At 35.5% G+C, this 13,650-nt stretch overlaps 1 protein-coding gene across 1 annotated transcript in view; it reads left to right on the top strand.

Moving 5' to 3' along the window:
• The window catches only part of plxna1b (plexin A1b), a 142,251-nt gene extending 136,191 nt beyond the window's left edge, over positions 1–6,060 (top strand). The window contains exons 27-32 of the mRNA XM_051112164.1: positions 375–471; positions 1,338–1,528; positions 3,341–3,510; positions 3,591–3,803; positions 5,199–5,349; positions 5,435–6,060. Coding sequence (XP_050968121.1) covers positions 375–471; positions 1,338–1,528; positions 3,341–3,510; positions 3,591–3,803; positions 5,199–5,349; positions 5,435–5,530 — 918 coding nt within the window. The 3' untranslated portion in view covers positions 5,531–6,060. The remainder of the gene's footprint in view (positions 1–374; positions 472–1,337; positions 1,529–3,340; positions 3,511–3,590; positions 3,804–5,198; positions 5,350–5,434) is intronic.
• The last annotated feature ends 7,590 nt before the right edge of the window (positions 6,061–13,650 follow it).

Below are 13,650 nucleotides of genomic sequence, written 5' to 3'. Positions count from 1 at the left end.
CTGTTTACAAAATTTTAAATTTACAAAGTAGATTTACATGTTCATCTTTTACTATATAGAATTTATTTAGAATTAATGGCTTGTAACTGAAATGATGACAGAAATTAAAAGTCAGCAAAGCTGTAGAATTTAGAATTTAGAATTTGAAATGTTTATCCTTACATACAATTTTTTTTTTTTAACTATATGGAATTGTACAGATCTTTACAAAATGAGTTTTACAATATACAATTGATGTGCAAATCTTTTTTTTAATAGCTTGATATTGCCCATAATTAAAAATGCTGATATGGTCTGATTCTGATTGTCTCCTGTATTTGTGTCAGTAATAGACAGTGTCAGTGTCAATCTGTCCCTCTCTCTCTGTTGTCTAGGTAACAGACGGGTCGGCAATCGCATTGGTTCCCAAGCAAAACTCCGCCTACAACATCTCCAACTCCTCAACGTTCACCAAATCCCTCAGCAGATACGGTGAGAGAGAGAGAGAGAGAGAAAGCTCTGCTTCTCAAGCCAACACTAGTGATATTCAGAGGAATGTGACCGTGCAATATAAAATCAGAGCATGAAATTGTCTCCCACAATGCTGTGGATCAAACTTGACCTTCTATTGCCAGTGTACAGCTCTATATATGTTTAATTAAGCACAGTTTTTAATTAAATTTTAGTAATTTTACTACTTAAACTTATTACAATTAGTTGCCAAGTCAACATTCCATTGCCAGTGTAACAAACTGGAATTAATTAGCATAAATTTAAATGTTTATGCACAGTAAAGAATAAAATTGGCAAAAAAAACTTATTCCAAAAAAAAGGCAATATACAGAATCTAGTATGCAGTATGCAGTAATCATTACCGTGGTAGTCTATTTTAATCCAGACATAGCTTTTCTTCTCTGTCTTTTTCAGTCTGTTTCTCTTTAGCGTGTGTTTGTGTTGTTGTTGTGTATTCTAATGCTCTGCTCCTCAGTGGCATGAGCTCAGCGGTCTAGAACTTCAGACAGAATGGAAATGATGGATACAAAATCCAGAATTTGTGTTTGTCAGTGAGAGATAAAGAGAGAAAAGAAACCGTTTTACTGCCCAGTTTTGAGATATTACTTTATCACTAGATAATATAATCACTAGGTTTTGGCTATGGACTTTGACTCTTAGTTATCATCTTTCTTCAGTCCTCGTTTCAGTTTTCTTCAGTATTACAGTTTGTTTGCATAAATTTTCCCCAGAGTTTAATGAAGTTATAATGAAGTTATTTCTGTTCTCAACCCTGAATCTATTTGAGAATTCTCCAAAGCAAACTTTAAAAGCCTACCAAACAGCAACCCACTTTGTTTCCACAGAGAGCATGCTGAGAACGGCCAGCAGTCCAGACAGCCTTCGCTCGCGGACGCCCATGATCACTCCAGACCTGGAGAGCGGGACCAAACTCTGGCACCTTGTGAAGAACCACGACCACACGGACCAGAGGGAGGGCGACCGCGGCAGCAAGATGGTCTCTGAGATCTACCTGACGCGTCTGCTCGCTACGAAGGTGAGGAGAGACACGTCATAAATTAGGAATATCAAAGCTACCTTGAAAAACTTCAAGCGTTATATGGTTAATTTATTTTTTATAATTTATGAATTTCTTAATTTTTAATTATATGCTTAATTTGCAAAATACTTTAAAAAAAAAAATAAATAAATGAGATTAAGCATGTTAAAAATGATTGATAACATCATTAAAAGTCATGATTGATAATACATGTCATTCTGCAAAAATGGAAGGTTGAATCAGTTACATTGCATTGTGGGATACAGTGTCTTGTGCATGTAATGCAGTAATTTTGTTATGTGGTTTTTTTCCCCTTATTTTTTATTTCATACATTAAAGCAGAATTTCTATTCAACTTTAATGTATTTTTATTTTTTAGTTGTAGTTAATTTAGTACACTAACTTTTCTATTTTTTTTTCTTTTTTTAATTTCAGTTTTTTTATCTAATATTTATAATATTTATTGTGTTTCTTTCTTTTTTTCTTTGATTTTAGGTTTCTCATCTAATATTATTGTATTTTTTCTTTCTTTCTTTTTTATTTTTTATTTTAGGTTTTTCATCTAATATTTATTGTATTTTTTTCTTTCTTTTTTACTTTTTTTATTTTAGGTTTTTCATCTAATATTTATTGTATTTTTTTCTTTCTTTTTTCTTTTTTTTTATTTTAGGTTTTTCATCTAATATTTATTGTATTTTTTTCTTTCTGTCTTTTTTTTTTTTTTTTTTTTTTTTTTTTTTAATTTTAGGTTTTTGATTTCATATTTATTGTATTTTTTCTTTCTTTCTTTCTTTCTTTCTTTATTTTCAGCTTTATTTCAGTGACCAAAGACCATTTTAAATTTAAGTTAACAATATCAACACTGTCACAGTTTACTTTTAATCAGAGCAAATCACTTTTTTTACTATACTATTTATTCATATAATTTTAATATACTCTTTTTACGTTTTTACTGCATTGTCCTGATGTATTACTCAGGCAGGAGTGTTTGGTATGAGTACGGTGAAATCTGTCGCTAATATTCTCCGTCTTGACAAACACACACACTGGAACTAATTGCCTCACTTTTGAAGCACATGTCTGATTTTCTTAGCTGATGTCCTCAGACAGTTAGTGTTGACCTTTGTGTGTGAATGACTAGTTGCTCATTAACATTTACCAGTGCTCCCACTCTCATGGAGAACTGTATCTTAATTAGACCAGTGACCTTTGCTTATTGAGCGGTTTGGGAAAAACTAGCTCTTTATCCATCCTGTGCTGCGTCTCCGTCTGACACTACACGGATATCTCAGCTCACACCTGCTGCATTTCCTTGAAATCCATAGTGTTCGTGTAAAGAACACATGCATCTGAACCTACAGCAGCTTCAATCACTGAGTCTTTGCTTACTGCAAAATTGACAGACATTTTGCAATAAAATGTTAATACGTGTGCATCATATATTCACAGTGTATTCAGTGTTTTTGCTTGCAGTGTAAAATTAAGCTCATTTGTGCACATTGCAGTAATTTTGCACATTTTTTCTGACCAGGTTTTCTAAATAACATCATTAAATTAGTTTTGCATTGAAAGGTGTTTTAAGAGCATCTCTTATTTATCTTATTTAGCAAAAATAGCATTAGTTGAATTTGCTTGAATCAATTCATCATTCTGAATCAGCAATCAAAAATATGAAATGTTTCATGCATTCAATTTTTTTTTTTAGAGAAAAATATAGTAAATATTTCTGTTTATCAGTATGCCTTATTATACTGGTACATTTCCTTATTGAAACACAGTGTAAAACTTGCTTTGATTCATCTCTCACAGGGCACACTGCAGAAGTTTGTAGACGACCTGTTTGAGACCATCTTCAGTACGGCCCACCGGGGCAGCGCGCTTCCTCTGGCCATCAAATACATGTTCGACTTCTTAGACGAGCAGGCCGACAGACACACGATATCAGACCCCGACGTCAGACACACGTGGAAGAGCAACTGGTGAGTTTGTGTTTCTCGAAATTGAGGAGCTGCAGAACTTCATCTGTTGGTATTTGAACGTCTTTGCTCTTTGTCTGCAGTTTGCCGTTGAGGTTCTGGGTGAATGTGATCAAGAACCCTCAGTTTGTGTTCGACATTCATAAGAACAGCATTACAGACGCGTGTCTGTCCGTCGTGGCTCAGACCTTCATGGACTCCTGCTCCACGTCAGAACACAAGCTGGGTAAAGATTCGCCCTCCAACAAGCTGCTCTACGCTAAAGACATCCCCAACTACAAGAACTGGGTGGAGAGGTACGACACATAGATGTTTCATTTCACTTCACATGTTTCTTGCTCTTGAAATAAGAGTTTACACTCAAAAACCTACATGCTACCTGCTGAATCTACAATGTTGCATGATATATCATAATATCACTCATAATATATATTCACAATGCATTGTGGATGAGAACATGTTATTAGACTAGTATCGCGTTAAGATGCGTTTTAATAGCACCTCTGATTAAAAAAAAATAAATAAAAAAAATAACAATAGTTGAGTTGCTAAGTTCAATTTATTTACATAAATAGTTCAAACTGTCTGTTTGCATTAATCATTTGATCTTTTTCATTTATTAGAATTCACAGGGGTTTTTTTTAAAATAAATATTTCTGTTCATATCTATGTATTTTATATTGCAACAATTAAATATTATGCATTCTTACATTTAATGAGTTAAAAATAGTGTAAAAAATTCTCAATTATTTTAGCTTATTTTTTGCTTTAAGTTTTTACATATAAATAGTTTGCATGTTGAATATCATTAAAATGTTGAAAAACATTCAGATAGATGTTTTACCCTTCTGTTCAAATATTTGGGGTTGGTTCTCCTCACCAAGGCTGCATTTATTTAATTAAAAAAAAAAAAAATTAAAAACTGTATTTTTTTTAATGAAATATTATTACAATTTAAAATAGCATTTCTATGTGAATATATGTTAAACTGTAATTTATTTCTGTGATCAAATCTGCATTTTCAGCATCATTACTCCAGTCTTCAGTGTCACATGATCCTTCAGAAATCATTCTAATATGCTGATTTGCTGCTCAAGAAACATTAATATTAATAGATTAATATTGTCGAAAATTGAATGTATATATGTTATAGAATATATACTAATATATATCAAATGGAAAACAGTTGTGCTGCTGAATATTTTTGTGTAAATTGATACATTTTGTTTTTCAGGATTCTTTGATGAATATAAAGTTCAAAAGTACAGCATTTATTTAAAATAGAAATATTTTGTAACATTATAAATGTCTTCACTGTCACTTTTGATCAGTTTAATGCATCCTCGCTGAATAAATGTGTAAACAAACACTCGTACTGACACCAAACCTTTAAATGGAAGTATACATTGTTCATCCCTGTCAAGTAGACTAGTGTTAACAATGCAAAATTACCTCTGAAGTTCATTATTTAGTTTAGTTTCAGAAATCAAGTTCGTTCAGAAGCCGTTGTTTTTGGTGCTAGAGATGTTATAAATGTATATACAGGAAATAAAACGTTATATTGTGTAGAGTATGAAACTTTAATCTTCAGTGCTTCAGTGTAAAAAGTGTGCGCGTTAAAGCAGAGGTCTGGATTGACATGTTTGATCTGCTGGTTAAACTGCTAATCGATCGCTGTGTGTGTTGTGCAGGTATTACTCTGATATCTCGCGGATGCCTGCGATCAGCGATCAGGATATGAGCGCCTATCTGGCCGAACAGTCACGTCTGCATTTAAATCAGTTCAACAGTATGAGCGCGCTGCACGAAATCTTCTCCTACATCACCAAATACAAGGACGAGGTGAGAACCCAATACAGCTCAGGCCTCAAAAACACACTCCATCTGCTGTGTCATTGAATTCATTGGGTTTTCTCGTTCTGTGTAGATCCTGTCGGCGCTGGAGAGGGACGAACTGTCCCGCCGCCAGAGACTGAGGTCTAAACTGGAGCAGGTGATCGACACGATGGCTCTTTCCAGCTGATCGGGACTGGAAATCTCAGTGTGTGTTTGTACATGGACAGAACCACAACGCTGAATGTAGGTGGTGTGGATTTTGCGTTGTTTTCGGATGATTTATTGTTGAGTGCAGTGGACGTCTTCACGCAGCGCGGACAGAGACGCTCTTTCCTGTTTTGAAAAGACAATGAGGACGCTTGGGACCTCTGATGAAGTCATGTGACCGTGTCACGAGCCAATGATCGCGACGGATCAAAGGACACTCTAATCGGATTGCGTGTTTACTACGTACGTTTTATTATTTTGTACAAATGTTATCGACTCTCCGCTCTCTTTGCCACTTGTGTTTCTGCTGAATTTGCACAGTTTACAGAATCAACGAGCAACTGCCTCCATCTCATGTACACGACGTCCCGTTTCGGGTCAGGAAAAGCAACGGCGCGTCTGTTTTAACCTTTACATACAGTAGTGTTGACGAAGGTGAATTTGACATTACACAAATGACAAAAAGAAGGAAAAAATAACAAAAAATATGAATAAAAATCTTGTCCTGTGCCATGTTTTATTTGAATGTTGTTTAATGCTTAAAAAAAGGTTTGTGAAGTAGGAACGTGCTCTTGATTGTTTTACAAAGAAAAAAAATGATGACAGGAGAAATATTTCATCCAAAAATTACGTTTTTTAATTTTGACTGAACTGTTTATTTAAAGCAAAGCTTTAATTACTCATTCACCCGACGCTAATCTTGATTTTAGACGGCAAATCAACTCGCTCCACCGCGTGCGCCCAGATCATTAAACTCGTTCTTTCAGCAGGTTCATCTTCTGAAGAAATCACTACGTTTAGTGAGACTGAGCTGAAATAGATGAGTGAAAAGGAGGACGAGGGGATTGTTTCAGATCCATGAGTCAGTGTTTCTGCGGCGCGTCGATACGGAGGGAGGAGACGCTCGTTCATCAGGCCTTCAAGCCTCCGTGATCAGAAAAGAGAAGCGGTCTTTTGTTTTTAATGAGATGGACCTGATTGATTTAAACTGATCAATCGCTCTTCTTTCATTGAGCGCTTTAAGAGGAGACGTCTCGTTTGTCAAACTGTTGTTTTCATACGTTTGTTTCCTCTTGAACCTGAGTTTCATCGTTCATGAGCGAATGTTGCTTCAAAAAGTGGTTTGAGCATGAACAGAGGGAAAAAGATCAACAGTATCAGTGGTGAAATATCATTCTAGTTTCTCTATTTTTTTTTAATCGATCTTCCATGTTCTCAATGAGTCTCTTCCGAAGTTTTTGGCCAGTTTCTCATATCAGATTCGTTGAAAAGAGCCCGTGAGATCGACATGTCCATTAGATTTGAGTGCATCATGTACTGGTCTAATACTAAAAATGACCAAATTAAATTTTAGCTGTTTTATTTTTAGCATTTATAAATTGCAGTCTTTCTCTTCCAGGAAACCAAACCAATAATATTAATGATCTTGCCATTTTTCTCTTATAAAATACAAATAAATGGCTAAATTAAAGCTAATAGCTGTGTAAGAGTACTGTCCCAACCTCTCTTTTTAAATTGGAAATAAGTCAGCAAAGGAAAATGAAAAATTGACTGAAAAATTACAGTTGAAGTTATAATTCTTGGTGTGAACAAGCTTCAAAATCAGTTTAATGGTTGTATTTTAATTAAAGTAAACATCTCTGCTCTGATGGTCTCAAAGGCAGGTAGTGACATCATTTACTTTTACCCAGAGGCAAAAAGAAGAAAAACAGACTTTATATTAACACCGAAGTTAAAATGTTGTTGGTTTGGCTTTTCACCTGCTCAACTGGTTTGTTTTGACAGATATTACAATCTGATCTACATAATCTTCATGCAATAACCTTGTGCTGTCAGCGGGTTGGTGCACATGTCTACACTTTGCACAGTCAATCCTGTATCGGTTGATTTAGACTGACGGAGGTTGTGTTGGTGTTTTTGGTCAGTGTAGCTGCAGCGAGCGGGCCGCTGACCTTCTAATCAGTCTGGTTTGACGTCACATGCTTTAAAATGAGTTCCAAACATCTCAGGATCTTCTTTCCGTTCTTGAGTTTGTCTTTTGACCAGAGAACTGCTGTGGTCAGTTTCCTGGACTCACTGGTGATGTTCTGGACGTTTGGGTTGCGGTTCTTCCCAGGGACTTTCGATGTTTACACCCAACTTTCAAATCACATGTAAAAAAAATAATAATAAAGATTTCACATTGTGTTTTAATTTATTTATATTTTGATCCTGTTGTTGTGTTTCTAGATTGAAATGTGTCTAAACTGGTGCTTTTGGAGTGTTCTCTGCTCTCCTTTCATATGTTCCTGTAATGGCTTCTACAATTTTCATGAATCTGCTCTTTAACTCAAGATCTCTATGAAGGTCCACGTTGATAACACGCAATAATACTGCGGCACAGATGCTGAAGCTCTCATGTCTAACCTCATCCCTCTCTTTTTTTTTTTTTTTTTTGCTTTGTTTTTTTCCAGTAATTTCTGAAAATAATAATGAAGTATCTGTCCTTCAGACCAGAAAAAAGATGCAGAGATGAAGCAAGACAGTTTGTGTTGTTAGTGAAACTGAAATAACAAAAGACATTTGAACAATTATGATTCAGGACTCAGACTGTCACTGGTATCTATTCATGTGTAAATATGTTTTTTTTTTTTTGCAGATTTACTACTTGTAAATAAAGCATCAAGGAGAAATTAAACATGTTTTTGCAAAAACCCCTCTGGTGGTTTTCATTCTGTTTTACAATATCCAAAATATCTATCCTGCACAATCTAGAATATTGACTCAAAATGGTGTCACTGACTGAAATATAACCGTATCATTAATGGTAACCATAAAGTTTTTTTTTTTCCCTCTGGAATGATAGCCACCTTATTTTTCAACGCAGAAGTAAGCAGGTTCTGGTAATGTGTGAGACTTCTGGTTCATAAGCTGCCATAAGGAAATAAGAATAATGCAGTAAATGTTTAAAATGTTTGCACTACAAACTGTTGTGTTCATAATTGAGATAATACATTAAAATAATATGGTAAGACACACCAGTTTGCAATATCAAGCAGCAAAACTGGCTATTTTGTACAGTTAAAAATAGCTGAACACGGATGAGACCGGAAGCCAGACGCATTAAATTTACAAATGGTCATGCCCACTGTTATGGGGAAAAAAGGTGGATAACCAGGTCACTTGTCCCATTTTTTGCTATGTAAAAAAAAAAAAAAAATGTGGATACGATTAGAAAAGTTTAAATGTACTTAAATAGTCACACTTGAACTGTTAGCAGTCAAAAAATATGAAAATACAGAGCATGTTTGGTGGATACATTCTACAGATTAGCCACAATACAAAAAAAGAACCTAGCAATGAAGGCAATAAACTGTAAAACATCACGTATGAAATACTTGATTTCATATACTTGACAATTATGATCTGGTGTGACTAATAATGCTAAAACTAACACTTCAAAGCAAAATTTCCACACACAAACAATTTTTTGTTAATGTCTAAACATCCAAATGCCAGACCTACTAAAATGGCTAAAAAAAATACTGTTCTCGGCAACTAGAAATTATAAATGAAGATCATGCATAATCCTATTTACTGTATAGAACATCTAGTGGCTATACTGTAAAGATGCTTTACAGTACAGTAAGATAACAAAGATTATTGGAGAAATACTGTTTTAGTCATTCTACTTCAAAATTCCATGTTTAATGTAATGTGTTACTTGATATTTCTTTTTAATTATTTTTGAAATTTACCAGCATCTGTTTTAACATAAATCCTATTTATAAATCAAAATTGTTTTACCTTAAATCCCACACTTACCCTACTCCGTCTGCACTGAATTAATTGTGAAAAAAAATGTGTAAAATGTTTTCCCTAATATTTTTATTTTAAGCACTGATGAAATTCCCTCAAAATACTATTAATGTAAAAAAAAGATAGATAACAGCATATTAATTTGCACATTGCCACTTTCGCATAATGACACGCCTTCTGAAATTATAAGCATTTGGCGCGCAATTCAACCTTCGCCAGGAGGGAACGCTGGAAAGTATTGTGTTGGCTAGCAAATCGCGAAAATCTTCTTTTTTAAGTTCCTTAATTTAAAAGTGGTCAGATTGTTGTTGTTTTCCACAGTACGAAACTGTCTGCCGTCGCAGATGTCAGTTCATGGGCATCAGCTCTTCTTCCGATCCTGTATTTGATCATTCAAAACATGAAGATTGTTACTCACGTTAACGAGCACCGATTTGCTGCAGATGTTGGCTTTTTGTCGGTGGCGATCTTTGTTAATTTTATTAACGAAAAATTAGGGCTAAAATCATGCAGTGTTTGGTGGCAAAGCCTGATGTATGTCTCCCGGACCTCGCCGACCCACTGGTGCTTTTCTCAGGTCTTTTTCTTGTCATGAACGAGCCTTTTAACGACTTAAATTTGGGTTGGTAATAGACGTTTTTAATTGGAATACAGCCCAGCAGTTCCATTTCAGATTATAAAAAGCGTCTGGATGTTCTTTAGTATAAACTGTTGGTGGTGAAAATCATAGAGGTTTGGAACAACATTAGGGTGAGTAAATGCAATTTATTTTTAGATTAACTGTTCTTAAAAGGCTGCAAAGTTCTTAATACTGTGCTCGAAAGTTTTCCTAATTAGCAGTCAGTGGCAGTGTTATTTTCCCGGTCTTTTTTGCATGTATTAAAATTTAGCTAGCTTTTACATGTGATTATTTCTGGCCTTGCGTGGGTGTAAGTGTGAAAAGCACATTAGAACTAAGTTCTGTTAATTACAGAATTGCAGGTTTTCTGCCTGTCCCTCCAGCTCCAGCGGGACGCAGGACACGTCCTGCCCATCTCTGCTGCTCAGGTGAGGAGATCTCACAGGTGAGTGTGTGTCTGATGGAAACAGACCCAGGGAGCTCCAGTCATGTGCCAGGCAGCTCTGTGGGGTTCAGTAGCACCTGTTCTCCCTCACCTTGAGCCTGACGAGAGTGATTCAGCTCTGGAAGACTTCCCTCGGAGTCACCGTTCACTGTAGGGCCAGTGGAACTTGGCATCAGTTACGTCAACATTTATTTTATTATTATTATTATTATTATTATTATTATTATCTGTGTTTATATGCTTAATTCAAATGGCAATTTTTGATTGGACTAGTGTCCTAGCAGACTTCCAAACTGAGCTGCATGTGAGGTTCAGGTGGTGAAGCTGCTATGATCTGGGCTCACAGAGGTATAAATGTGGCATCACCCTGATTTACATGCTCCATGCAGCCTGATCCCACCTGGAAAAAGAGAGCGCCACAGTCAGGCCGTATGTTCTTTGATTTTTCCGGTGTGTTAATCACGACCTCACGTCTCTGGCTTAAGAAGTGGCTCGTGGTGATGCAGCCAGAGACCCTTACACTCACTGACTTTGTTCAGAATGGCTTACTAGCATACTACGTACTGCATAATACACTGTAGACTGCTTGCAATTTATTCATTTATTATTTTTTTTTTTTTTTTCTACTGCTAAGTGAAATATGCATCACAATTAAGTGGTATGCAAAATTGCTTGTGAGTGGTGTAAAGGAATATTAATGGCAGTTAATATTTAACTCATTTTTGCATATAAATGTTTTAATTTTAGTATTCTGATCAAATAGTGGAGAAAAACATGTTCATATGTTAAATTAACTTGGTTACAGTTGAGTGCATTACATTTGCATTGAATTCTTCATCTCTCAGTGCAGAGGATACTTATTCTGTGGTTAATTATTTGGAGTGTTGTTTTGAAGACATTTTCCAAAAATAGTATCTAAAGCTTCAACAAATGGCACTATATTTTGGTTGTCACCATAAGGACTTGGCATTACCTGCCAAATGCCATCGATATTAGCCGCTAGCCACTTAGGTGGGCTGAAATATTAGCACTTCCATGAGTTAAATTTAGTTAAACCAAATATAAGGCCATAAAAAGTCTTAAATTCCTTTAAATGGTACAAGAAATGTCTTTTAATATAATTTTAAGAGGTCTCAGTTTTGGGGATGGAAAGACAAGAATTGTGATGTAGCTTAATGTGAAGATTAAAAATCAAAGGTCTATGATTTCATTGAATAAATATGAGCTGCATGTTCCAAAGTCAAAATGCAATGTGGGCTTTTTTTTTTTTTTTTTTTTTAAGAATGTATCTCTGAAGGGCAAAAACTGTCTGCAGAAAAGTTTCAATGGCATTTGTTTCATTTTACTTATAATGTCTAATTAATTAACATTTGTGTACAGCCATTACCTGGGAAACTGCTATATTTCTGTCGTTCCAAAAGTGCCACCTGCTGGCAGAAAATGAATGTGCATTTGTGCATAAGCCCATCTGCTGGTTTTGAGAACAATGCAAAATTCAAACCATATTTCTACAACGCAAACACTCAGTTGTAAATGTGAACCAGTGAATCGCTAAAAATCATTAAGTGCCCTCTGAAAAAATCCGAGTAAGAAATGTATATATTTTTTTAAGTAATATAATTTTAAACTTCAATCATATAAAAACAGAATTTCTGTGGCCAGTGAAAATGCTGAGTGGCTAGTAACTTTGGAAAACCACTAGCAACAGTGGCCAACCTGGTCACCATGATTAGCAGTTTAAAAGTGTGTTAAAATGTATGTTATTTTTCAAAATTTTGATCCCTATGTAAACATGAATGTGGCAGCTTTCCTCAGATGTCTTTCTTTTAACAGATGTAAATGTAAAAACTTGTTTTTTCAACAATTTCTTGAACTACAATATAAAAATTAAATAGAAATGTGCCTAAAATGCTACTTAAAACATTGTTGAAAGTAATTTGAAATGTCAAGAGCATTTGAAAACTATTTGGCATTAAAATAACAATTTGAAAATGTAAAACTATCATAACCTTGATTAAAACTACAGTTACCATGTATCATTTGTCCAGCACTAACTTTGTGCACTCAGACAGTTGAACAAAATGCTTGTGAGTGCATTTTGCTGCTCGGAGTCACAGAAGACGGATTCAGAGAAGAGCTGGTGGCCAAACTGGGGTGTATCATGAATAATTCTGCTCATCCTCTCCGCAGCGCTTTGTCTTAGAGCTGCTTTAGCCACCGGCATCTTCCAGCACAATGTTTTAAGACGTGCTGCCGGGAATCTTCGCTGCCTGCTGGAATGTCTTCTCTTCCTTCTACCACTGAGTTTGCCTGCGTGTGACGGCTGGCTGATACCCGAGCCAAGAGGAATGACATTGCACAAGGACACATCATCTTATTCATGGGCCCTGTAGCATTATCATGCATATTACACACTCTTTCTGTCTAAATGCGCTGTGTGCATGTGTACTACAGCACTTCATGCTTAGTTTTGTGGTGGTATTACTAAAGAGTTATTGCCTCAACAATCTGTTAAAATCGAGTGACCTAATTTTTGTCTTTAAGTACACTGAATTGAATTAGTATTCATCCATGACACAGTCACAGATTTATATTCAAAACATTTAAGAAATATATCTTTCAGTGCAAAGCTCAAACAGAAATTAATTGAATTTGAGCGCAAGTCTGTGATGTTAAAATGCTGTGAGAGGAAAAGAATGTCTTTGGCTCATACTCGTAAGAAGGCAGCATGCATTGGATTTTTCCACATATTAACTGCTCTTGTTTTCTCTGCCTTTTCCTTTCCCTCGCTTCGACAGCTATCTTACAATGTCGTTTCCTTTTTCTCCAATCAGGTCAAGACCCAGAGGAGCAGCGTGTCTTTCTGATGGTAGCAGTCAAGCCTCTCATCCGCACTGAAGGATGGAGGGGGTAGGATGGATTAACAGGAACCACAGTCATCAGCACAAGTAAAAAAGAAATGCACCTGTGAAAGTGGAAGATATTGGGCAATTCTGATGGTTTAGTTTTATATTTTATGCATTTAAATGCAGTAAATTGAAGTGCACCATCATGGGTCGAGTTAAATGTGAAAATAAAACCACAAGTTAACTAGAAGCCAGAATTCAATCACTTGTTACTGACATGGTTTTACAGATGCCCTCCCTTTGTAACATTTCTTTATTTCACCTAACTTAGTAGTACACGAGACGCTTTCTAACACAACTTACCATGTTTAAATCTATTCTGCAAAGTGTCA

The sequence above is a fragment of the Labeo rohita genome, chromosome 6, assembly GCF_022985175.1.
Source record: "Labeo rohita strain BAU-BD-2019 chromosome 6, IGBB_LRoh.1.0, whole genome shotgun sequence".
Classification (NCBI taxonomy): domain Eukaryota; kingdom Metazoa; phylum Chordata; class Actinopteri; order Cypriniformes; family Cyprinidae; genus Labeo; species Labeo rohita.
This window is presented reverse-complemented; position numbering and strand designations above follow the sequence as displayed.